The 27098-nt window shown below is 42.1% G+C and overlaps 2 protein-coding genes across 3 annotated transcripts in view; one reads left to right on the top strand and one right to left on the bottom strand.

The window, feature by feature from the left end:
• Positions 1–24144, bottom strand: part of LOC310846629 (glyoxal reductase-like) — a 65450-nt gene extending 41306 nt beyond the window's left edge. For both annotated transcript variants that reach the window (XM_083743559.1, XM_083743558.1), the window contains exons 1-2: positions 24015–24144; positions 5092–5340 (exon numbers count right to left, since the gene is read on the bottom strand). In XM_083743559.1, coding sequence (XP_083599685.1) covers positions 5092–5340; positions 24015–24135 — 370 coding nt within the window. In that variant the 5' untranslated portion in view covers positions 24136–24144. The remainder of the gene's footprint in view (positions 1–5091; positions 5341–24014) is intronic.
• Positions 24145–24217: 73 nt separating this feature from the next.
• Positions 24218–27098, top strand: part of DPH5 (diphthamide biosynthesis 5) — a 29165-nt gene continuing 26284 nt past the window's right edge. Inside the window, exons 1-3 of the mRNA XM_083743601.1 lie at positions 24218–24315; positions 25893–26123; positions 26207–26331. Of these exons, the coding sequence (XP_083599727.1) occupies positions 25989–26123; positions 26207–26331 (260 nt within the window). The 5' untranslated portion in view covers positions 24218–24315; positions 25893–25988. The remainder of the gene's footprint in view (positions 24316–25892; positions 26124–26206; positions 26332–27098) is intronic.

The raw sequence follows: 27098 nt of genomic DNA, 5'->3' as shown, positions 1-27098 counted from the left end.
ACTGGCTTTTCAAATTAATAAACAGGAGAGTGTTTAACAAGTCTTACACCTTACTCACCCTAACAGCTATGAGCAAATCGTTATTATTTTTCTCTTTTTACTGGTGAAGGTCTGAGGGTTGACCAAAGCCACCTACCCAATTTACAGGTGAACTCAAGGTCCAAATCTAGTCCTCTACCCACATGACCACAGAGGTCCAAATGAGATGACCAGAGATTTTCAGTGCGTTGTTTCTTATGGGCAAAGTTCATAATGTCCCCTTTACCACCAGATAGGAAAAACAGCCACTTAGTCACATGAGAGCTGGTGGAGGAGTTCCATCATGCTTTTAATAGCAATAAGACACATGCACAAATGGATGGACTGAGCTGAGGAGTGAATGGAATCCTGTTCTGCTGCTGACACTGCAGTAGTGTGAGCAAATGCTTAGTCATCATTTGGAGTGGCTTAATGTGCAACCTCAGCAAACAGCATTAGAAATATATTTTTTTGTCTTTAAAAAAAAAAAGGAGGGGCCACTTCTCTTGACTCTTTGCCCTCTCATATGTCTAGCAATTATGACATATGCATACATTCCATCAAGCATGATTGGTGTGGATATCTGTGTCCACGCTCCTCTTTAGAAATAATTCAAATATAAGTGATCCCACTTTTAAAATAAATGGGGAGCGCATAAAAAAATGCAAGCAGCCACTATTGACAGCAGCACGTACTTATGCTAAGGGATGCACACCCAAGTACAGGAAGTCAACTGAGAATTGGTTCTAGCACCACTGACCAAAATAATAATTTCAATTCTGCTCTATGCTTTGAACAGGCTTTGAAAAGAGTCCTGCTGCAGGCTAATATGCTGTTTTTTCTTGCCCTTTGGGGTTCATTATGTTGTTCTGTTTGTTCTTCTTAATGCTGCCTTTTAGGTATTATTTCAACTGCAAGCCACTTTTGAAAGCCTGAAAGGTGGGTTATCCTTTGCAGAGCAATAATTGTCTGAAAAGCAGGATAGAAATACAGTAAATAAATATACAAACCAACCAAAATCTTTAAAAGGAAACCATGATTCTATCCAAAGTTAAGCAATTCTCGTCTTTGCAATACTTATGCATATGTGGCAATATGATCCACTGAACTCAGTGGAACTTATTTCCAAGTAAATGCATGTCGGATTGAACTGTAAGTCCCACTGATCCCTATGGGAATTATGTTTAACTCTCCTACTGAAATCAAGCCTTAGAAAGATCGTGTCTACATGTTTTAAGCCCCAGCATTCAGGGTTTTATATATATATATATATTCAATATATATATTTGAAACTAAGCCTTAAGATTCAAGTGTTTCCTGGACTCAGTATTATCTGCAGCAGAATAAAACTGCTATTTCACTATGCAAGAAGCGCTGTAGCTTTTAGCCCAACACAACAGCTATGCACCAAAAAGTGAGAAGGAAGCCAACATTCTTCAGACACGCATCTTCTGCTCACTACAGGCAATCAAATTAATGTTAAAGGTAAAGGTAAAGGTACCCCTGCCCGTACGGGCCAGTCTTGACAGACTCTGGGGTTGTGCGCCCATCTCACTCAAGAGGCCAGGGGCCAGCGCTGTCCGGAGACACTTCCGGGTCACGTGGCCAGCGTGACATCGCTGCTCTGGCACGCCAGAGCTGCACACGGAAACGCCGTTTACCTTCCCGCTAGAAAGCGGTCCCTATTTATCTACTTGCACCCGAGGGTGCTTTCGAACTGCTAGGTTGGCAGGCGCTGGGACCGCGCAACGGGAGCGCACCCCGCCGCGGGGATTCGAACCGCCGACCTTTCGATCGGCAAGCCCTAGGCGCTGAGGCTTTTACCCACAGCGCCACCCGCGTCCCCAAATTAATGTTACATGGTGGCAAATCAGAACCAAATGCCAAAAACACAAAATAACCTAACACATCTCAATGTATACAGTATTTTGATATACAGCCAATTCTGCTATTGCAAGTCAATGGCCATCTCATTAATTTTCCGTTGTCGTGCGTTTCCCGGGAGTCGTTAAAGCTTAGAAGAAAAAGTTCCATTCAAAATGTAAGGCTGACTTTGCATCGTTAGCAGTCACCAGCATGCTTGTGAGTGGAACTAATATTTGCAATTCCATCCGAATTCCCAACAGAGTCAAAGGGAAGCTGCTAACAAAGACCAGAAAGTGAGTCAAAACACACATGGGAGAGAATAAAACAGATTATACATTCAGCAAAGCACTGACCATAGTCAGAGTGATGGAGAGTTATCTGCAATGAACAGTCCAAACAAATCCCATAGTATGCAGCATCTAAAGCCAAAGCCAGAGATTTTATATTTCTGCAATTTCATATTGATTCATTAAGAATGCTCGCCATTGGAACATAACTCTTATATGGAAAGAGTGAAAATCATAGTCCCCCCCCCCAATGTAATGAGTGGAATGTATCTGTTAAAGCCATGTTCCACAGCTAAATACAAGATACTGTAATTTGTTGTGAGTTGGACACAAAACCTGCAGATGGCTTTTGCACAAAGAACATGCACTCACAGTTCTTTAGAAAAACTCTAATGCAAAATCAGGAAATGAGAAAACCGGCACAAGTCAGCATGGGCACAGGTGTCACAGCAGCTCAGTGTTAAGACAGGAGACATCTTAGTGCATTTTGTACCAACAATTTGGAAATGATCCCTGTTCCAAACCCACTGAGATCAAAAGGTTTCTGCACAAGTGTACAACTGGAGGCTGCCCATTTGCTAAAGTGGACACTCGTTTTAGCTCAGGGAATTATCCCTTGGTAGATTGTGCATTATGATAATTAACAGGTAGGCAAATGCATTCTTGAGATCTTACAGTTCAAATGATTGGAGATTTGGTGTTTGTTTGTTTGTTTTTAATCCAATTTCTGCAGATACCACCAACTGCTCCAATTGCCCCTGAAAGTCCTCCGTCCTTGGAAGTCTCTCCTTGGCTGCCAAGGGTCATGTGGTTTGTAGTCAGAAATCAGGTGAACCGTGTGTCATGTGCTGCCAAGGAGAGTCCCTGCAGAGGCACTCCTAATCCATTCTCAAGTCCTCTGCTGCCCACTACTTCTCCTCCATTTCCCAAGATAAGAATAGGAGTGGAAGGGATCTAGCAGGAAGGGAGGAAGCAAGGTGAGTTGCAAGACCCATTAAAAAATGCAACCCAGCTTGAAGAGGGCTACACTATGAGTGGGAGGGAAGCTGTTTTTTAAAGGCATCCTGTGCCTCAATATTTGTCACGCACCTTATTTTGGCTTGCATGCAGTAATGCCTTAATGCACCTCACTGATGCATCCAAACTAAGGGCAGGTGGCACCCCCTCACTAGCTACAAAGCCACTGGGGTGCCTAAGTCCCAGTTCATATTGCACAGCGAGTGAGGATAAACATATCTTTATGCACCTCCTATTCATCCTAATGGGACTTGGGGAGAATTTTTCAGTAGCTTTTGCCTCTTGTGTTGCCCAAGATGGCAGATTGGCAAGGCAAGTTATTTTGAGACGACTCTGAACTGCCATCGGATGCAACAGCACCAAGTCCCACAGAAGGAAAGGTTATGTAGTATAAAAACCATTATGGAGGACATACCTATGTGAACTGCAAATCACCAAAAAACAGTTTTACTGTGGCAGGTAGGTCACAATTGTTGGACAGGGTAATTAAGAACACTGTACTTTGAAACACTCATGAACAAGTTAAGTGGCCATCCGTAACTTCTGAAGCAATGGTGATGGGAGGAAACCAGCTCATCCTTAACTGGGAAAGTGCAAGCAGAAAGCCTTTAGACCTGCCTTCCAAATGTTGCTAGGCTACATCTCCAATCAGTTCCAGCCAGTATGGCCAATATCCAGGGGCACTGGGAGTTGTAGTCAAGCCACATCACATTGACTGCCTCTGTTTTAAACCAGGTATCAAGGCACATGCTCCTTAAGGTTCTATTGGGCAGCTGGCTCAAGGACAACATGACATCTGGGGGGTGGGGGGAATATATTTTTGCATGGAAATACTTCTGAAGCAGCAGATCCAAAGATGATGAGGCATCTTTGAAGAAATCTCCCAAACCAAATGCAAGTGTTCAAGGAGCAGCAACAAAATTTAAGGAAGTAACAAGAGGAGATGCTGTGTCATTGTGAACTTAGTTCCGCAGAGCTATTGCAACAGCACTGCAGACAAACACAAGTGTCGGGATTCTGGGTCATGACACACTGCCAGTTTTCTTACTAGGAGCCAGTGCTGATGTAACCGGGGCAATATCTTAACCATGGTAAAGTGGTTGGGTACTGGACACACAACACATTCCCCCAGACTGAATTCTTCCCTTCTGCCTCAACCATTGATGTCAACAATGGTTAAGAAGAGTTTGGATTTGATATCCCGCTTTATCACTACCCTAAGGAGTCTCAAAGTGGCTAACACTCTCCTTCCCCTTCCTTCCCCACAACGAACACTTTGTGAGGTGAGTGGGGCTGAGAGACTTCAAAGAAGTGTGACTAGCCCAAGGTCACCCAGCAGCTGCATGTGGAGGAGCGGGGAAGCGAACACGGTTCACCAGATTACAAGTCCACCGCTCTTAACCACTACACCACTCTGGCTCTTCTAAGTTCCCCACTTAGCTGTCTTCAAGAGCTGGTTATGGTGGGAATCAGGTCAGTCTTATCTATCACCAGGGCTTTCTTCAGCTGGAACTCACGGGAACACCATTCTGGCACCAATCAGTTGGGCACCATTGTCATTCTAAGAGAACAAGGAAGGCGTTCACGGTGAGTTTCAGCACCTCGTTTCCTAGAAAAATAGCACTGCCTATCACTAATGCTTCTCTAGCATATTTACAGTTAAGGGACACATGAAGAATTAGCTTTGAGAGGCTGTGAAGAACCAGCGCATGATCCCACTCCTAAGCTCTTTTCCATGACTAAGAAACCTCTCCATGATGAAAAGCCTAAGTTTAATATAAGAGGTTTGGTAAAAGCATTTTGCTGCAAGGACACCAGCTGGGCAAGCAATGCACGTGCTAAATATTAATCCAGATTTCCTAACAGGATACTGCAAAGAGAATTAGGGGGGAAAATGCCATACCTAGATACTCAACACCAAGTCTCTTGCAGGACTCTAAGCAGGCTTGTTTAGTGTTCTCATAGCCATAGTCTGTGTGCCAGAGCTTGGTAGTTATCCAGACATCCTCCCGTTTTACACCACTCTCCTTGATGGCCTCCTGCAGGAGCGATTCACAGCCATATCTCTTTGCCGTGTCAATATGACGAATGCCACATTTCTGAAGCGCATACACCACAGCATCATGGGAGTAGCCACCATAATGGGATGTTCCTTGAAAACACAAAAGGCAACATTTCCATTATTTTATGAATATGTTTTTCGTATTTCAAATAGGACTGCAACAGTGACGTGGAGTGGAAATTTTTTCAGTGTTTTATTTTCCCGTTGAAAATCTTCCATTGCATATGTCCATCAGCAACGATGAAAGGAGGCCATCTGCAAATAACTGTTAGGCAAGCCTGGCAGTTTGAGAGTTTTTAGCTTTGTTTACTAAATGCAAGTAAAAGTAAGCATGAAAAACCAGATCACTTGTATAAGATTTTCTGATGCCACTGATTTCCCCCCCCCCCCCCATGCCAATTACCTCAATTCCAGAATTTTTTCCAACACAAAAAAATCTGGAAAAACCCACATCGCTGGGATGCAACATAAAACAAGTGAAATGAAAATAGATTAAGTTAAAAATTGATACCCAGGGATAAAATCCTATATTTCATTATTATGGGCACATCTGTCACCACTGCAGTCAAGCTACTTCACACTTCACATCCTGCAAATTTTGCAAGGGGACTGACGATTCTCTATGAAAGTTGTCTAGCTTCCTGTCTGTGGTTTCCAGGATTCATTGGGAAGTGTGAAATAATTTATGTTACATGGATTGTGCTTGCAGTGGGGAATGTTGTCAGTCAAAACAGGCCTAAGGTGCCTCATTACTAGATGAAATCTAGTAGTATTGATGTATGACTTTCTTTGCATCCTACATTGAAAACTCAGCTTCTGCTAAGAAGGCATACCCCGTGATGCGCCTTTCCATGTGAGACATTTGTGTCAAAGTGATCCAACAGAGTTTTGAGTTTGACTGATCTGATAGATAAACTCAACCCATCCCCAATGGCTTCTGCTGGCCTTTGCTTTCCACGCAGAAAGGAAACATGTGGTTTGCTTTCTCTGTGGCAAACTATGCTGCAATTGTGATATGCGCTGGGCAAAATTCATCTGTTGATGATTGGCAGCTGAGTGTTTCAACAGATTCCAATGAGGTGACATTATAATAATAATAATTTATTATTTGTAGCCCGCCCATCTGGCTGGGTTTCCCCAGCCACTCTGGGCAGCTTCCAACAAAGATTAAATAATACATCAAAATGTCACACATTAAAAACTTCCCCGAACAGGGCTGCACTGATGGACATGACAGTTCCATCTATAGTTTAGAAAGTTTAGAAGTGTGGGCAAGTTGCGGGAAGGCATGCTTTCATTCAAAGAATCTATCTATAGTGCACAGAGAAAACTAGTGAGGGTAGGGTTACATCTTTTTTACCAGAAAAACCTACACATACCCCATGCCTCTAAAGTGGAGCGGGCAAGCACACAGGCAGGCTAGGAGCCACGGTCAATTCATTTCCAACAACAGTGCAAATGAAATTATAGTAGCAAGTATCCAATTCAACTCATGTGCTGTTTTTAAGGTTTTCTTCTGCCTACCAAAAATCCAAGTTCTGTTGCACCCATGTTGTGCGTCCATTTTGTTAGTTCTGCAAAACTTATGCTTTTTTCATTATTCATGTTTTCAAACAGCTGAGAACTGTCAACAAAGGAAGGAAAAACAAAAGGAACTGAAAGTCATTGTGACATTTTGAACCTCTTTTTTTGAAATCCTAAGAGCTAGAAACTTGTATTTTTAAAAACATAAAGCATTGCAAAACACATACAATGCTCTGGTTTTAAGAGCAGGAAAAAATTGTTTGCAAACCCAAGAATGCAAGTGATTTTAAGGGTTCTGAATAGGGAATGACGTTCCTGGCAGCCTAGAAGCATGGTGGTAAGGTGACATATGCAAGCATATTGCACAGTATGCAAGCAAACAGGAGAGGAAATGGCTTAGCCGGAAGAGCAATTAGCAGGTGGACTGCAAGATAAAGAACATGTACCCTTGCGGGTACAGCAGGGCCTGCGTTTATCTCATAATTTCTGGATATCTGTTTTTTCCTGCCTACCGCCCATCTGCCTACCAGCACAACAACTCGAGGAAGAGCCCACTCAACTCTCAGCCTTCGGTCAGCTCTACACTAAGTTTCCAAGCTCACCCATTTGATATGCTAGTTCTGTGGGACCTTATATATATTTTTGTTGTTGTTTAGTTGTGCCTGACTCTTCGTGACCCCATGGACCAGAGCACGCCAGGCACTCCTGTCTTCCACTGCCTCCCACAGTTTGGTCAAACTCATGTTCCTAGCTTTGAGAACACTGCCCAACCATCTCGTCCTCTGTCATCCCCTTCTCCTTGTGCCCTCCATCTTTCCCAACACCAGGGTCTTTTCCAGGGAGTCATAGAATCATAGAGTTGGAAGAGACCACAAGGGCCATCAAGTCCAACCCCCTGCCAAGCAGGAAACACCATCAGAGCACTCCTGACATATGATTGTCAAGCCTCTGCTTAAAGACCTCCAAAGAAGGAGACTCCACCACACTCCTTGGCAGCAAATTCCACTGTCGAACAGCTCTTACTGTCAGGAAGTTCTTCCTAATGTTTAGGTGGAATCTTCTTTCTTGTAGTTTGGATCCATTGCTCCGTGTCCGCTTCTCTGGAGCAGCAGAAAACAACCTTTCTCCCTCCTCTATGTGACATCCTTTTATATATTTGAACATGGCTATCATATCACCCCTTAACCTCCTCTTCTCCAGGCTAAACATGCCCAGCTCCCTTAGCCGTTCCTCATAAGGCATCGTTTCCAGGCCTTTGACCATTTTGGTTGCCCTCCTCTGGACACGTTCCAGTTTGTCAGTGTCCTTCTTGAACTGTGGTGCCCAGAACTGGACACAGTACTCCAGTCTTCTCTTCTCATGAGGTGGCCAAAGTACTGGAGCCTCAGCTTCACAATCTGTGCTTCCAGTGAGCACTCAGGGCTGATTTCCTTCAGACTGGATAGGTTTGATCTTCTTGCAGTCTTTTAGTACATGCTAAGATTTGCGCATGCGCTTCTGAATTTCTCCATGCAATCTTGCACCCTTGAATGTGATAGAAAAATACCACATACTGCAAAGGCTCTTCCATACTTCCCGGCAGCAGCTACAATTGAGCCTATGGCTGGTCGCTCACCATGTACCCTGCCCAGTTCAAACGTCATTCTCCCCATGATCATTTTCCACATACACCGTCATGTAGATATTTTCTGCCATTTGAACGAGCCCAGAGAGATGGTCACGTGGGTTAATTTTGTTCTCATAACCTTAGTACATTTTGTTCTACTGCCCCAGTTCCTGAGATTGTTTAGTTCACTCTGTATAGCTTCCTGATCCTTCTCTGTATTAACAATGCTTTTAGTCATCTGTAGTTTGCATTAAGTAATCTCCCCTCTCCTCCTCCCGCAAGCTGAAAAGTAAAATACTGCAGTGAGGGCAAATGAGATATCTCAGCTATATAGTTTACTAACATGTCTTTTTAAAAAATTGTTTTCTTCCCTTTAACCAGTGTCTTATTATAATTATAATAAGAAGAATTTATTATTTATACCCCACCCATCTGGCTGAGTTTCCCCAGCCACTCTGGGCGGCCCCCAATCAAGTGTTAAAAACACACAGCATTAAATATTAAAAACTTCCCTAAACGTCTTAAAACAAATGCAAAGATATACAAATGCAAGGGAGCATACAATTCTCTTGCTACAACAGCTCCCTGGCTACTGGTCCGTTTCTGGACACTATTTAAAGTGGTGGTTATGACCTATAAAGCCCTAAACAGCTTAGGTCCAAGCTATCCAAGCTTTTCAACCACATCCCCTTAGGGAAACTTGCCCGATTTTTGAGATCTTTGGGGAAGGCCCTTCTCTCAGTCCCGCCACCCTCAGAGACATGTTTGATACGGCCACGAAACAGGGTCTTCTTGGTGGCTGTTCCCAGACTTTGGAACTTCCCCCATAGAGATGGATGGAGCAACTTCACAACTGGTCCCACCCACAACACACACATACACTTTGAATTCATTGTGCACACAAAACTATCCTCTACACTGGAGTTAGCAGGAGAGACCTTGCTAGCTGAAGACCTCCTTGGGATAGTGTTGCTTCCTAATTACACAGTCCTTAGATTTAATTTCTTACCATTTTTCTACCCTTACACTATTTATTCTAACATGTCTTCCTGGAATTCCAACACTATGGTCATAGCCCTCGTTCAAGTGCTGAAGTGGCAATCAATATGATACATTCTAAGCAATTAAATATTTGTATAGGTTAGCCTTACATTTTGGTAATTTATTTTATTACATTCTGAACAACCTAGCCAACTGTGCCTTCATATCATTATTTATCATGACTACTTGCAATGACAACTTAAGAATGATTGCCAGGAAAATAGTAAATTCAACATTGACAGGATGTGTTCCATATTAAAATGCACAAATTGTATTTCTATATAATGATACATGCTACAACTGTATTTAAATGTTACCAAGGAAGTTAGGAAGTATCCAGAACCAACACACTACAGGCATGTAAGGAAATGAATGTGCTTATATAATTACACCATGGAGATATTAATGGAATGTTGAATTATATAACTACCATAGAAAAGCTACTACACTTTTTTTTCATAACAAACTCTTCCCTTTTAATAAGCTGGTGTCGGTGCCAAGGAAATTAGGTTGTAGCTATTGTGTCTCTTTGTGTCTGAATAGCCACTTCCAAGCACACCAAATGAATGGAGTTCATTCAGAGGTCTTGCAAATGGGCTCAGACCCCTTTCGTGCATAATAGAGTCCAGTAAGAAAATTTAGGGCACACAGATCTTCTACAAAAGCCCACTCCTGTATGCAAAAGAACCTGGATCCTTGGTTAACACTGCTCTTTGGGTGTGTTAAGTACGGTATGTTTGAAGGAACTGGCTAGTAACTCCAGATATCATATTTACAGACAACCACATTTGCAGGAAGCTGCAGCGAAATTTCATGAAACAGGCAAACAAATAAACAAAATGAACCAGCCTCTTTCTGAAAACCTTCAGGAGCAGCTTCCCTTCTGGTGAAATCCATACAAATCATAAAACAAATGAACAAATCGTAGATTTGTAGAGCTGGAAGGGACCCTGAGGATCACCTAGCCAAAAATTTAATATTGCAGATGGCAGATAGTTCCTCCTCACCTCCCTTCCAAATTAACAATTAATATACCAGCCAGCAGACACAGACTGGAAAATTACATAATTGCCACCAAACCTTAATTGAAAAGCTGCAGCGATGGCAGTATTGGGGGTGAGGGGAGGATGGCCTCTGAATCCTGAACACCACCGCAGGGACCAACTGACAGCCTTCTGAGGATTGAATTTTGCCTGTAGGCTGCCAGGTTTCCAGCCTTTATCCAAACCATGCCAGATTCATGCAAGAGGAGAAAAGCTTTAATTCAGGAGTCTTTTCCTTCTCACAGCTTTTAAAGTGATTTCTATGAGCAAATAGCTATGGTTTTTATTAAATGTTAATATATAATTATAACAACAACAGAGCAAAATGTAAATAAACAATGCTCCCTCCCACCCCATTATCAAACTAGCTTGCCTGAGAGTAATGGTCTCTTTCTTCTTTCCACAGAGGTTCGGTACAAGGTATTACTGGAATCCACAAGTATTTGACCTTTCCGACCTGGACCAGGGTCCAAGATGCTTATCCAAAAATGTCCACCCAAAATTTGAGACATAGATGAAGACCACATTTCTAAGGCAGAGGCTAGCAAACCGGTGTCATCAGTTTACAAAACACTGAATGTCTCTGGCTTTTCTTTGCCTCATGAACAGCTATTTTTATAATTTAAAGTTGCAATCCTGTACGCACTTACCTAGGAGTAAGCCCAACTGAACTCAGTGTTCTAAGTAGACATGTACAGGATTGTGCTATGATTCTTACTAATTTGCAAATGTACTAAGGAATCACAATCTCATTCTTGATCTCCCTTTCCTTTCAAGCAGATGGTTTTAAAACTTAATATAATTATGGTAAATTGTGAAAGCAGGTACATCTGCAACAATCACCTTTCCTCCCTAATCTGGCTGCACACTTTCTGTTCCGTGTATAGTTCTGGATGGAGACCCCAAGAAGTCTGCACAACGCTCTGAACATTGAACAAGAGCTATAAAGTGGTATCCAGCTAAGACAAACCCAGAATAGACCAAATTGCTAAAGTGTGCTAAATTAGTGATGTCCTTTAATTTCAATGGGTGAACTCTGAGGAGGACTACTAAAATCCAGAGATGATAAGTAACAACGTTTTATGTTATTGACTCTTTGGCAGTTATACAATATTATCATCATCACATTATATAAACAAAGGGACTGCTCTTAAGTTTTTCAGAGTTATGTTTATCTTTTATTCATGTATTTTGCCTCTGCTGAGAATATCCTATTACTGTTTTTTAGCCCTCTGAATTAATTTCCTGACAAAAAAGGCTTAGAAGTTTTTAACTGTTGAGCTTCCTACAGTACAATTCGGAATGACACCCCAAATATTTACAACCTTTATCTATATCCTCTGAAATGTTGTTCCCATAAAAACAGGATGTGTGCTAAGGAAACCTATAGGTAGTTATACAGGACTCATTAACCTTGAGTAAAACCATCTTGTGTCTTTAGCTCTAGTTAAAACTGAGAAGAGTCCTTGCAGGATGTGGCCATAAAGTGGAAAGCTGATCCATAATAGCATACACATACTAATTTATTTTGACATCCAGTCTTTCATTTCTGTGGAGTTACTCAACATTTGGACTACATCGTGGGAATGTTTTAACTAAACCTGGATAGGCCTTTCAGTTCCACTGTTTTGCTTAAGATGTGTATCATTTCCAAAGCAAGTCTTGCATAAAAGAATCAGGCAACTTCATGTTATTTTTTGGATAAAAAACAATTAAAGTACAATTACATCTGTACAATCATGTTTCAGTAACACAGCTTTAAAAAAACACAAGCAACCATGAAACGTTCAGCATGCTTCTCTTTCTTTAAATCCTTGTACAGACTATCCTTACAGCAAACCAATGCACTAAAGTTAATTCTTTTAGGAAATAGTGACCATGTGTGATTTCTGATATTTAGAAATTGATTACACCAGAAGGGTCTCGCTAATACATTATGCCAACTTCCAAGAAGACATGCTCATATAGGAACATAAGCAGCTTATACCCAACCAGATGGGCGGGGTATAAATAATAAATTATTATTATTATTATTATTATTATTATTATTATTATTATTATTATTATTATTATTATTTTATTATTTTATTATTATTATTATTATTATTATTATTATTATTATTATTATTATTATTTTACAAATTCAGACCATTGGTCCATCTACCTTAGATACTGTCTACCTTAGATACAAACTTGGCCCTCCAACTCTTTGGGAACTACAATTCCCACCATCCCTGACCACTGGTCCTGTAGGCTAGGGATGATGGGAGTTGTAGTCCAAAAACAGCTGGGGGGGCAAGTTTGGCCATCACTGGTTTACACTCACAGGCAGTGGCCCTACAGGGTTACAGACAAGGTGTCCTTCCCAGCCCTACCTGAAGGTGCTGGGGATTGAACTTGCAACCTTCTGCAGGCAAAGCAGATACTCTATCCCTGAGCTACAGCCTTCCCAAACACATACAACTTTGTATATGTACAACTAGTTCTCAAAATATTTGCCTTAATAGTGGCATCCCACTAATCAAACAATCCTAATAGAATGTCAGTCGTTTCATTTCCAACACACCTTTTACTTCTGAATTTTTCATTTGGCACCTGAGACTGTTAAAAAGCAGAAGTAATAACAGAATGAGAAAAACTGAAAGACTAGGGGGGCGGGGGGGCGGACCACAGGGCATACATAAAGAAACCATAAACATTAGCATTTAGGATGAAGATAATACCTTAGCTATGGTTAGTGCATAATTACATACTTGGAAGTAGGGTCCTCTGTTTTATTTTTGGCACCAAAATTACTTCGGAATGCATTTTCCACAACGAAATTATTACTTCAGAGGCTAGTACACCCTTCTACATGTCTCTGATGTAGGACATCTGATCAGTTTATCTACCCTTCCTTCTTTTTTCAGTTCCCCAAGTGGTTTCTCAGCATCCCACCACAGCAAGTCTAAGGAAATGTTTATGCGTGACAGCTACAGGGATGCCCTATGGCTACATAGGAGCAGGAACCATGCTCCTGTGTATTAACAGTATTTCTGAGAGTAGCATCGCTAGACAGCTGAGCAGGCAGAGGGCTCAGTTCAAAACAGGATTCAGATGGAGAACGAGGCAGATCCCACTTGATGGCCTAAGCCGTGAATGGGGAACCTCAGCCCCAGGGGCCAAACGCAGCCTTTGAGCCCTCTCTGTCTGGCCCTTCGGACTCTCCCCAAGCCACATCTTACTGGCTTTGATCTGCAGTCTTCTTTATGCCAGGCTAGAATGAGTGCTTGAACTTGTGCTTCTTGCTTGCTTGCATGGAGGACAGGAGTTGCTCTGTTTGCCCTGCTCACCAGTGCCATTGTGGTCCCTGGAAGTTGGGCCAGAATGGGACCATGGGCTCAAAAAGGTCCCCTATGCAGATGCTAGTAAGCCGGTCCACACAAATGTAATATGGGAGGGTCAACCCCAGGACAGAATGACCTAGTCAAAGACCTAGAAACATTTATAGCCTGGGCAGAGAAAACCAATAGGATGGAAAGAGGGAGGCTAGCCCCAAGAGACAGTCATTCACACAACAGGAGGCTCTTGGGTGAAGACCAGACTGATCTTGACAGACAGCACTCACTCCAGTAACAGAGTAAAGATTCAGAGTATGCTGCATAATACACTAGTGGCCAAAATTGTAGAAAACTTTTGGGGAAAGTGTATTGCTGAAGTTTGATGGCTCATAACACCACTTTTTTTTTTTAGTAATACCATAAAATTATATATCAATGGAATGACAAATTTCTAAGTCTAACTTGCTTTAAATAAAAAAATTAAAAGGTATTTCTGCAGCTCACTTTAAAGTGTTTACCTGCAGTAAAGAGGAGAGGATATGAAACCAGAGCACAGCGCACTGAAAGCCAGGTGATTAAAGTCCCTTCTATGCAGGAAATTTCATAAGCTGTGCTACAGCACAGCACACTTTTATTTAAATGTCTTTATGGAGAAAGTGCCAAAATCTTGAAGCCTTTTCTTTCACTCAGCACTTTCCCACCGTTGTGAGAACTATTTCTCATTAACAACCAAATTGTTTTTAGATGCTCTGCTATAAGATGTTTCCTTAGAAACCGTTTGGTAAAAGGCTGTGGCTTTCTTCCATAGAAAATCTCAAGCAGTGAAAAGGCAGATTTTCTGGCATAAATCAAATCCAATTTCCAGGGTTCACTAAACCTTTTCTCCTCAGAATAATGTTTTGTGACTAGATCTGAACAGTTAATAGTGCACGAAGAATTGCTGGTGTGAACCAGTTTTCAATGATTTCCACTCTACTCCTTTTGTTACAGCCAATTGAAATAACTTCCAGTACTTCTTATACCTGGACGGATCCTTGGGCTTGCCTGTTCTTTTTTTCTTCCCACCATCAGATAGGAAGAAACGAAGTATTGTTAGATCTGTTTTTCACATGAGAGAAATCAAAAGAATTCACAGATTTATTACTTTCAACACAGGATAAATTCCTTTCCTTCTAAGATTAAGCCTTCAGATTACCTGTCTGAAATTTGTAAACTAGCTCAGTATATTGTTTGGCTGCCTATTTAGAATACTGTGTATGTGTTGTGACACAATTAAATATCCTGAGACAATTAATGTCTCAACTGCAGTAGTTGTGGCACTTTTTCTACCTAAGGGATGCTATTACATCTGACTAATAGCATCATAATTGCACTATAATTCTGCAAACTGAAGACTAAGGATCTTGAACAGAGAATGCTCAGTAGCCTCACAGAACTGCAGTTCACAATATTCCTGGGGGAAATTCGCTGCAGTTAAATCAGTGTGTAGAACAGAAGTACAATCAGTTGTAAACAACTAATGCATTCTGTGTTAATCTCACACATTTTTATATTTATTACATACTGACATAAATATTATGTGCAGGAATAATAACATTAATAAACAATGTTGAGCTCATGAGAGAGTGTGTGATACAAATCAAATATAATCACCATCATGTAACTAGCAAAAAATCTTTTTATTATAGTGGGGGGGGGGGAGCACCCATATATTGCAATGATTCCTATTTAGGACAATACATTAGCTGTGTTTGCATGTAACAATAAGCTATCGTTTAGAATGAGCCAGATTGAGCCTCACACTCATGCACTCTCCTTTTGTGTCACTGCAAGAATATCAGAAGCTTTCACTTCTTCTTTTTGATTAACCACAGTTTAGCCTTATTCTGAAACAACTGTGGTTAATTTTTAATTTTTTAAAACCAGCTTAATAGCCTATAGTTCAAATGGCCTCGGCCCAGTATACCTGAAGGAGCGTCTCCACCCCATCGTTCTGCCCGGACGCTGAGGTCCAGCGCCGAGGGCCTTCTGGCGGTTCCCTCATTGCGAGAAGCAAAGCTACAGGGAACCAGGCAGAGGGCCTTCTCGGTAGTGGCGCCCGACCTGTGGAAGGCCCTCCCATCAGATGTCAAAGAGATAAACAATTACCTGACATTCAGAAGACATCTTAAGGCAACCCTGTTCAGGGAAGTTTTTAATGTGTGACATCTTAGTGTATTTCTGGTTTTTGTGGAAGCCGCCCAGAGTGGCTGGGGAAACCCAGCCAGATGGGCGGGGTACAAATAATATATTATTATTATTATTATTATTATTATTAAATTGGGTTGTTTCAACAAACCATTGTTGTGATAAATCAAGGTTTGATTAATTGCAACAAGCTGTGGTTAAGCAAAAAATGGAAGTGAAAGCTTCTGATCTCCTCCTTGTGGCCATGCCAGAGGAGGGAAGTAAATGTACCGGTACAAGTTCAAGGCTTTGGTGCAGCTTGTTCTTGTAATAAACTTGAGTTTATGTCCAAACGAACCCTTTTAGTTTCATTCACACATGCAGGGTCTTATTCAGCAGAATAGGCACATAGCATCAGAAACTGAGTAGGTTTAATCTCCCACTTTTCCTTCCCCCTATAAATGTCAGTCATGGGAGAGAGTAAAGGAGCATATTTGCAGTCACAGCTAAGGTGGGAACTAAAGCTGGTGGTGACCCAATTTCTTGCAAGGAGTATGCTTTTGTTCTTCCCTAACAGTCTTGCCAACCCATTTACTTTGGTTCACAGAACATTCTGGAAGGGTGGGGGGAAAGACAATGAGAATGTACCTTCCCTGCCCAACTGCCCAAGCCAAACTAAAATGACCAACTTACTTTAGCCTCAAGACATTCACTTTGTTCAGGGATAAGGAAGATATGCTTTAACAGAAAATGGCACAAAGGCCAATTTTGTGATTCCTGATTTACTATTTCTACTATTCTGCTATTTAAGTATATAATGGTATATGAAAACCTGAAGGATGTAGTTAGGGGCATTAAGGCTGCATTGCTATGTATGCTTACCTGGGAGTTCTGGTGCACGAAAATAAGAATATATCCTAAATATGTCATGCAGCATATTAATGTTCTTTGGTTCCCCAAGAGCAAAAGGAAAGGCACACTACATAAAATTCAGAAGCTACCATCTCATTAAAGAAAGACTGTTTATTAAGTGGTACTGCCTTACCCGTTTCTCCCTTTTAAACTGAGAAGCAAAAAAACTAAGCAAGGCATTGATTATTCTTCTGTGATTTCATGGTAAGCAACCTGCAAGTGCAACTTTCTGATATACATTATTGGGGGGGGGGATTTTTAATTCAGCCATCTACATACCATAGCTGTCTCCCTTGACAAAAAGCACCGACAAACCCAAGGGGAGCAGAAAATCAACATTCTCCCCCTGACTCAGCTGAAGGCACAATGGCTGCAACCCAAGTTGCAGCCTCACGTGATACAGCCATTCAGGTCCCGTTTTTGTACATAGCCTCTGGCTAAGAAAGAAAAGCCATGAACTACAAATGTGGCATGTGAAAGGGGGAGGGGATGCTAGAAAGCTTCCCTAGATTTTAGAAGTACTGTGGGAGAAAGACAAACACAGTTATCAGGTTTAAGGACATTAACCAAGTGTTGAAACAGTCCAACAACTTTGTGTACCAACACTTTACAAAGAAACAAAACTGCATGCCTGTGCATTTTCTACAAAGGCTTTTTCAGTTCTGTATGAAGCACAGTATTGAAGACTGAGAATAGGAAGCATTTACCTATTTCTTACCTATTTCAATTGCTCTTAGGCTGACTCACAGAGCAGATTGGAATTGGTCAATCTGTGCCACAAGTGGACAAGGAAGTAGTTAAGTGGTGACATTCCTGGACTCCAGAATGAGTACAGTCATACCTCAGGTTGAATGTGCTTTGGGATGAGCGTGTTCAAGTTACGCTCTGCGGCAACCCAGGAGTAACGGAGGGCGTTACTTCCGGGTTTCGCTGCTTGCGCATGCGCAGACACTCAAAATGCTGTCACGCACATGCGCAGAAGCAGCGAAAAGTGACGCGCACGTGCGCAGACGTGCCATCGCTGTTTACGCTTGCGTCTAGATGTGAACGGGGCTCCGGAATGGATCCCGTTCACATCTAGAGGTACCACTGTATCCACAGGCCTGGCTTCTGCCTATCTGAACCACTTTCTGCTTCTCAGCTCAGCAGACTGGAGGAAAAACCCAGAGAAGCACGACCAAAGCAGGGCCACATACTAGCTTTCCCAAACTTGAGTATCCCACTGTTTTTGAACAGCTCCCATCATCTCTGATCGCTGGTCCTGCTACCTAGGGTTGATGGGAGTTGTAGTCCAAAAAAAAAGCTGGCGACCCAAGTTTGGGGAAACACTGGGGAAAGAAGGTACAATGGGCTTTTACGATTGTGGCGAGCTGAAGTTACTTTGTTGAAACTTTCAGAGTTGTAGCCAACTCAGTTCCTTCCAAAGCGGACCCATTGAAAGGAATGAACCTGTTAGTTGTGCCCATTAACTTCCATGCGTGTGTAGGACTAGCATTCGATACAATCCTGAATTCTCAAGGTTACGTTAACAGTTTGCTACTAATTGACTCTGGATAATGGAATAAACTGAAACATGCTCTCATTTCAAATTAAAAATTTCCACCCCTTTCAATTTTGTAGCACCATTTGGATCTGTATCAAACCAGAAAGTTACCCAAGCAAAACGGTTTCAAAAACAAGAAGGAATGTTGTTCCCAAAGCCCCGACTCCTCCACATAGGCAGAAGAGTGGAAGAAAGAGAAATGGAAGTGATGCAGAAATAATCCTCCCCTCCTTTCCTGTGTTAGAAAGCAGTATCAGCAAGTATTCCATATCCAGACTACTGGTGGGGGAAATCACCCAGCAGCAATATCAAATTTCTAGGGGAAAGCTGTACATGCCAGGACAGAGGGCATACGTTCGCCAAGGGTGTACAGCCTCCATATTCAATCAAAATAATAATGTAAGAATTCAGCAAATAATGTTGGTGTGTTCACAACACTACATTAATTAGATAAAAACCAAACTTTTTTAAAAAATAAAAAATAAAGCAGTAATATTTTAATTGACCAAGCTAGCAATAAAATTAGTTGAAATTAGAATTCTTTCCCATAAAATACTAACTCATGGCTTTGGGGTGGGTGGGTGTCACAGCAGATCATATGGATTTGTGCCTGAAATTGCTTAAGAATAATTCTGATAAAAACAACTTAAAGACAGCAACTTGGCTTATGAATTTCCTTTCCTTTATTGTCATTATTTTTCAAATATGTATGCACAAGCTATAATTGAGTGAATTGCTCAGCTAGCCACAAATCCTTGGCATTAGAAAGCAGCCAGAAGAAAATACTTGGCCATCTGTTTCTTATACCGTAAAATCCCCTGAATTTATTCCACCATATCCAGATGCTTTTCACAAACTCAAATAATAATAATAATAAAATCTCTAACAAAGCCTCATGAACTGATCTTCCTTCATCATTGCAAATTCAGGTTAACAGAATGGATTGCACTATTTATGTTAATAGATTCGTTTTCTTCTACTCTGGATAGTGAAAGATATTCAGGGTTGTGTCTAATGATGACTTTGGACTTGCAAAAGGGCTTCCAACAGCACAAGGCACATCAGTTTTGCCAATTCCTGCTACTCATTGCGCCCTCTGTTCCCAAGGTTTTCCACAACCTTGAAAACAACCTATCTGAATACATCTCCCCTCATTTGGCTAGCATCTATGAATATTATAGTTAACCTCATATTCTGGATCTTTCAGAAATTGCGTAGATAAGCCAAGTTGTACTTGTTGATTTGATTTGATTTAATACTTGTATTCTGCTTTTCCAGCAACAGAGCTCAAAGCAGCTCACAATAATCACATTTAAAAAACAACAAAGACTGCAATAGCTATAATATCGAACACAATAACATATAAATAAAGCAAACAACAGGAATAAATTCACCAAAACAATTAGCAGAATCCAAGAAAACCATAGTTGCCAGGATACTTTCCCCAGAGAAACACCACGAGAAGTTACAGGAGGGTGGGGGGGAATCTTATTTAGGATGGTTTTCAATTTTATCTGCTAGGAGTTAGGTAAGGCTAAGAGACTGAGTTTCATTCAAAAGAATAAGCAGAAATTGGAACCCAGAACCACCTGAGCTAAGTTCAGAATTCTGTGTACTACACTAGCATTCTGGCAGCATGTTGTTTCACAGGCTCGTGCTACTTAAAACCCTGAAATTCTAATAATTACGTCAACCAGAATTCTTTTTTATTTAAACAAAGGATGTCCAATCAAAACAAAAATTTCCCCTTCACAATAAGGAGACCAAAAACTGTGCAATGTTTAAAAGGCAGCTCTTAAAATGCTGCAGAAACCAGGGTCATTCTTTTAAGAACATGGATCATATAAAGTTCCACAATTGTTACATGGTGAACAGCTTTGCAACTATGGGTTTCTCTTCTGTAATTTAATAAAATGCTTATAGAAGTATCTTGCTGAGACTACAACTAATGAAATACTTCTTAAAACACCAGGAGATTCCATTTATTAAGTCCCTCCCCTCCCACAATGGCTTTCAACAATAAAGGCACATTGAATGCACTGTGTGGCTTCCAAAAAGCTGCTCTGGTTGCTGTATTATTTTTTCAAATTGTTTTTAGCCGTTATGCTGCAATGAAGCTTTTAAAAAGAAGTTTTATAAGGCCACAGAAGCCTTTATAAAGGCCAGGAAGTGACGCCTCCTTACTTATTAGAATTAGAGTGTACGATGAGCACCATGTGGTCCTATTTCAAAGGGGTTTCAAGAAGAGGAGATATTCTGCAGATTTTAATTAAACCAGCAGTTCTGAAACTGTGTTTTAGGGACCCTGGAGTTCCTTGGGAGGCTTAACCGGGATTTCTCAAGAAGATCAGTAATTTTGGACGAATATCCCTAAAAACAAAACTTGTTCCTCATCATCTGAAATGACACACAAGCACAGAATCACCTTAAGCATTTCAGATATTGCAGTTGCCTTGACGTATTATTTACTCAGGTTTCCCACGCCCACAGAGCTCCTGATTTCCCACTTTCTACCAGCTTCTTGGGCGCTATGATCACTGCAGATGGTGAGAGCAGTCACAAAAGTAAAAGACGCCTGGTTCTTGGGAGAAAAGCAATGACAAACCTAGACAGCATCTTAAAAAGTAGAGACATCACCCTGCCAACAAAGGTCCATATAGTAAAAGCTATGGTTTTCCCAGTAGTGATGTATGGAAGTGAGAGCTGGACCATAAAGAAGGCTGATCGCTGAAGAATTGATGCTTTTGAATTATGGTGCTGGAGGAGACTCTTGAGAGTCCCATGGGCTGCAAGAAGATCAAACCTCTCCATTCTTAAGGAAATCAGCCCTGAGTGCTCATTGGAAGGACAGATTGTGAAGCTGAGGCTCCAGTACTTTGGCCACCTCATGAGAAGAAGAAAAGAGAAGACTCCCTGGAAAAGACCCTGATGTTGGGAAAGATGGAGGGCACAAGAAGAAGGGGACGACAGAGGACGAGATGGTTGGACAGTGTTCTCAAAGCTAGGAACATGAGTTTGACCAAACTGTGGGAGGCAGTGGAAGACAGGAGTGCCTGGCGTGCTCTGGTCCATGGGGTCATGAAGAGTTGGATACGACTAAACAACTAAACAACAATACCAGCTTCAAATATTCTTTCAATAGGAAGAAGACACTGCTCTTTGGGATTTTACTTGAGACCTCAGCAAGCAGTGCTTTACTATCAACGAGAGTTTTGCCACTAATTTTAGCAGACACAGAGCAAGTTCTTATTGCTTGGGCTCTGCTGAGCAGCCAACCCAGATGCCAGTTTTGATAGCTGCAGGGTGTGCGAGTGTGTTTGCGCACGCACAGTCTTTTTAAAAAGTTAACAGCGGGATCAGTTCCAGAGAAAGCCAAGTGTGTCATAATGCAAGGAAGCCCTTTTCCCCCCACATCAACTGCAGTTCAATGAACAAAATAATCCCTTTCTCCACTTCTCAAAGGGGCGTAGCTAGGGAAAGAACATTTATTTGCTCTGCTCCACTGATGAGAGAAAAAGACTTTCCAAACTTCATAATGAAAACTCGCATGCCTGAGCAACTAGGGAAGAGTGACCTCCTGCTAATTTTATGTAGTTCTTGAATGAAAGTAGCTGGTGAATACTATGCTGCTGTTGAATCACCGTGAACTGATGCAGCATAGTGGCCATGCGCAGGCAGAGAAATAACGTATTTTTTGCGCTATAAGACTCACTTTTTCGCTCCTAAAAATTAAGGGGAAATGTGTGTGTGTCTTATGGAGCGAATACAGGCTATGCAGCTATCCCAGAAGCCAGAACAGCAAGAGGGATTGCTGCTTTCACTGCACAGCGATCCCTCTTGCTGTTCTGGCTTCTGAGATTCAGAATATTTTTTTTCTTGTTTTCCTCCTCCAAGAATTAGGTGCGTCTTGTGGTCTGGTGCGTCTTATAGAGCGAAAAATACGGTAACCCTTTCCTTTTCTCTTAGCCACAGGTAAAGGTTTTAATGCTCCCTTTCATTGCCTATTATGCGTGCGAATTTCCACCCACCTTTCATTTTTTTGAGTTAATCACTATGTAGGGGTTATTAAGTGAAGCACTTTGAACACTTGAAGTGTACTACATAACAGCTAATTAGCATTATCATTATCATCACTGGATGTTTGGATGCTTGACTGATGAAAGGAAAGTGATTAACACTCCTAAGGCAAAGAGGACCAGCAAGGAGATATTACATCACCAAAGACCATTTTCTGATGCCTCGCTGCCAACATCTACAAAAACAAAAGCCCTCTTTCCCCACAATTTTCTGTCCTTGGGTTGTGCATGGGGAAATAATTCTACAGGAGGAGGAACAGGATTTAAGGTATGGTCACAGAGCCAAGTATCACCATCCAAACATCTCCTTAATGAAACGAGGCTCCCAGTAAGGGTTGGCTTAAACCACTAACCTTCCGGTTAACAGCCAGACGGACTGAGCTATTGCTTTTCACTACCAAGTATCCAGAGGCCTAACCTACCTCACAGGGTTCCTTGGAAGATCAAAGGTGGGCATATGATGATGGTGAATGCAATGAAGCAAATAAAACCATTGCAGGTGATCTGTTGATTATCCCATAGGGTTTGTACTGCAAGGGCAAAACGCTATGTGTTCCGCTCATGCTGTTGCCCTTTCTTTCTTTTTTTCAAGTTTTTATTTATACTTTTCAAATTTATACATTTCATTAATTATACAATCATTTCAAGGTTTGACTTGAAACAAGCCGTTGCTCTTTCTTGTTTGCGAGCCGCTTTGTGATTCGTGAGAGGGAAAAGAGGCGGGAACGGGGTTTTGTGTGTGTGGTTATATTATTATATTATATTATAGGAATATAATGAGTGTCATCAACAAAGCGCATGAGGGGGCGGCTTATGTTATGTTATAATGTTATAATATGCTATATTGTATTATATTATGTCATATTATATTTATTGTATTTTATTATTATAGAAATGTAATGAGTGTCATCAATAAAGCACACGAGGGGGCAGCTTACGTTATGTTATAACATGGTATATTGTCTTATATTATATCATATTTATTATATTATTATTATAATATAGTGTTATTAGCAAAGCGAGCAAAGGGGCGGCTTGTTATAATATGTTATATTGTATTACAGTGGTACCTCGGGTTACATACGCTTCAGGTTACATACGCTTCAGGTTACAGACTCCACTAACCCAGAAATAGTGCTTCAGGTTAAGAACTTTGCCTCAGGATGAGAACAGAAATCGTGCTCCAGCGGCGCTTCAGGTTAAGAACAGTTTCAGGTTCAGAATGGACCTCTAGAACGAATTAAGTACTTAACCCGAGGTACCACTGTATATCAAATTATATCCTATTATTTTCATTATATTTTATTATTATAGGAATATAATGAGTGTCATCAACAAAGCGCACGAGGGGGCGGCTTACGTTATGTTATAATATGGTATATTGTATTATATTATATAATATTTATTATATAATAATATAATGAGTGTTATTAGCAAAGCGAGGGAGGGGGTGGCTTATGTTATGTTATGTTATGTTATGAATGTAGTGCGTGTCATCCACCAAGCGAGCGAGGGGGCGGCCTGCGCACTTACCCAGCCCCAGCATGGGGATCTCTAGGCCGTTGGCGAGGCGGGCCGAGGGCCCCGCGAGCGCCTTCCCGGCCGCCCACGCGCTCATGGCGAGCCGCTCCCACCTCACCGGCCCAGGCGCCATCCGCGCGCCGCCACCTCCTCCTTCATCTCCTCCTCCCTCCACAACGAGCCGCTCCTCCTTCTGCCTCTCGGCTCCGGCCGCCGCGAAACTGTCGCGAAGCCGCTCGCTTTACGGCAAAGCGGCGGGGATGCCCGGAAGAGGCAGCGGCGGCTTGAGAAGCGCTCCGCTGGCGGCGCACGTGTGAGTCCAAGCGGGGAGGCGGGAGCAGGCGGGGGGGAGGGGCGGGAGGAGTGATGGGACTCTCCGGCCAATGACAGGAGCCGCAGCAGCCGGTGCTAAGCGGTGCTTTGCATATTGACGCGTGTACAGGTGTGCATGATGGTGGTGGGGGGGTTTCTCACGTAAGCTTGCAGACCCGTGTCTTGGCCGAGGTTGCCACCTTATCCCGTATCCCAGTGTATGTCCTGTATTGGCACGGTGTCATGCTGCGTTCAGGGCTGGGGGGGCTATTGGGTGGTTGTTTTTATTTTTATTAGGTATTTTGTGGTTTTATATCTTGATTTTATTATGTGAACCGCCCTGAGACCCCCGGGTATCAAAGGTAAAGGGGCCCTTTGACCATTTAGGTCCAGTTGCAGACAACTCTGGGGTTGCGGCGCTCATCTCACTTTACTAGCTGAGTGAGCCGGCATACAGCTTCCGGGTCATGTGGCCAGCATGACTAAGCTGCTTCTGGCGAACCAGAGCAGCGCACGGAAATGCCGTTTACCTTCCCGCTGGAACGGTACCTATTGATCTACTTGCACTTTGACGTGCTTTCGAACTGCTAGGTTGGCAGGAGCAGGGACTGAGCAACGGGAGCTCACCCCGTCACGGGGATTCAAACTGCCGACCTTCTGACCGGCAAGTCCTAGGCTCTGTGGTTTAACCCACAGCGCCACCCGTGTCCCTTACCCTGGGTATAGGACAGTATAAAAATTCAATAAATCATCATCATCATCGATACAGTCTTGTGCTGTCTTTCCCTTTCGCCGAGATTCCTGCATCGCAGGGAGGGTTGGACTAAATGACCCTTGGCTTCCTTTCCATCTCTGCGAAACTGTGATTTGGGTCTTTCCAAAGATGTGCATTTGAAAGGGTCATGTGTGAAAGGTCTACCAATCCATTTCTGATCCTGATTCTTAGTGCTGGTTTAACCAAAATGCATCATATGGACCCCAGTATCCATCTCCTGACTCAAACATACCCATCACCTGAGACCCTTTATCCAGCTGCTTCTCTGAGAGGTTTGGAAGATGGCAACAAAGGACAGGGCCTTTTCGGTTGTAGCTTTGCATCTGTGAAAACGCTGGTAGCAACATTCTTTCGGCGCCAGGTTAAAACCTACCTCTTCTCCCATGCTTTTGTAGGAATATGACTACCGTGCTTACTGGTGTTTCTGTGCTATATATAATTTTAGAGGAGGGGTATTGTTGCTTTATTGCAGAACTTGATGATTTCTTAATTGTTATATAACCCACCTAGAGATGTTTTGCACTGGGTGACAAATAAGTAGTAGCCGTATATTACTTTCTTTTACTGCTTATGGAAACCTGTAATTCTAGAAATAAATTCTGCTGGGGAAAAACCTTATTTGTTTATTTATTGTTGTTGTTGTTAATTGAATGTATATACCGCCCTATACCCGGAGGTCTCAAGACAGTTCACAGAACAAAGGGCAGTTCACAGAACAAAATTATTTACAATGTTCCATTAACTAACAACGATGTACAGAATTTCTGATTCCTTTTTTTGTTCTTTTTTCAACTTTTTGGCAGAATGCAAAGCCCTCCACCCTGAAATTGGTGTCTATTCTTTTCCATTCCTTAAATTTAATAATAATAATAATAATAATAATAATAATAATAATAATAATGCTTTACCTGATTGGACTTGGACTTGGAGATGCCAAAGATATTACAGTTAAAGGCCTGGAGGTAATAAAGCAGTGTAGCCGAGTGTACCTGGAAGCCTACACATCGATCCTCACTGTTGGAAAGGAAGCACTGGTACGTAGATGCACCCTAAGTTCTTTGGAGGGATGGTGGGATACAACTCTGGGTGAAATAATACCCCCATTCTTTTCCCCCAGGAGGAGTTCTATGGCAAAGAACTGATTCTCGCCGACAGAGAAACTGTAGAACAAGAAGCGGATACAATCCTGAAGGGTGCCCATCAATGTGACGTGGCTTTTCTTGTAGTTGGAGATCCTTTTGGGTAAGGGGAGGCAACACCTCTAAATATTCCTGTTACCAGTGCCATGTTAAACCTTAACCCAGCGGTTCTCAACCTGTGGGTCCCCAGATGTTGTTGGACTACAACTCCCATCACCCCTGAGCTCTGGCCTTGCTAGCTAGGGGTGATGGGAATTGTAGTTCAACAACATCTGGGGACCCACAGGTTGAGAAAGGCTGCTTTAACCTCTGCTTCGCTTATGTGGCAGGGACTGACTTTCAAACATGTTGGCTATGAGCCCACCCAGGGTTTTGGAGAAGCAGCTATGCTTCTTTTGAATATAAAAAACTGGATGCCAACATCAAGGGTGGGCAGAAGGGTATATCGGGACCTACTGACTGATCTTTGGGGTTTTTGCAGTGGATCAGCAAGGGTTTCGGACTCTGAATTGGTCTAACAATTATATTACTGCCATGCTCTGTACGTGGGGCTGCCTTTGAAAACCGTTTGGAAACTGCAGCTGATGCAGAACTCAGCCGCCAGGTTGCCGACCAGAGCAAGATAATTTGAGCTTATAACAATAGTTCAGGCATGGCTTCACTGGCTGCCAATTAGTTTCTGGGCTCAATTCAAAGTGCTGGTTTTGACCTATAAAGCTTTATACAACTCAGGACCCCAATACCTCAAGGACCACCTCTGTCTAGGACCTTTGTCACTTGCAAGGGAGGTGCAGAGGTTAACGTGACACGAGAACAGGCCTTTTCAGTGTGGTGGCTCCCCCATTGTGGAATGCCTTCCCCAGAGAACCA

This window comes from Podarcis gaigeae (genome assembly GCF_964106915.1).
Source record: "Podarcis gaigeae genome assembly, chromosome: 6".
NCBI classification, from domain to species: domain Eukaryota; kingdom Metazoa; phylum Chordata; class Lepidosauria; order Squamata; family Lacertidae; genus Podarcis; species Podarcis gaigeae.
Note: the sequence above shows the minus strand (reverse complement) of the source record. Positions and strands in the feature narration are given on the sequence as shown.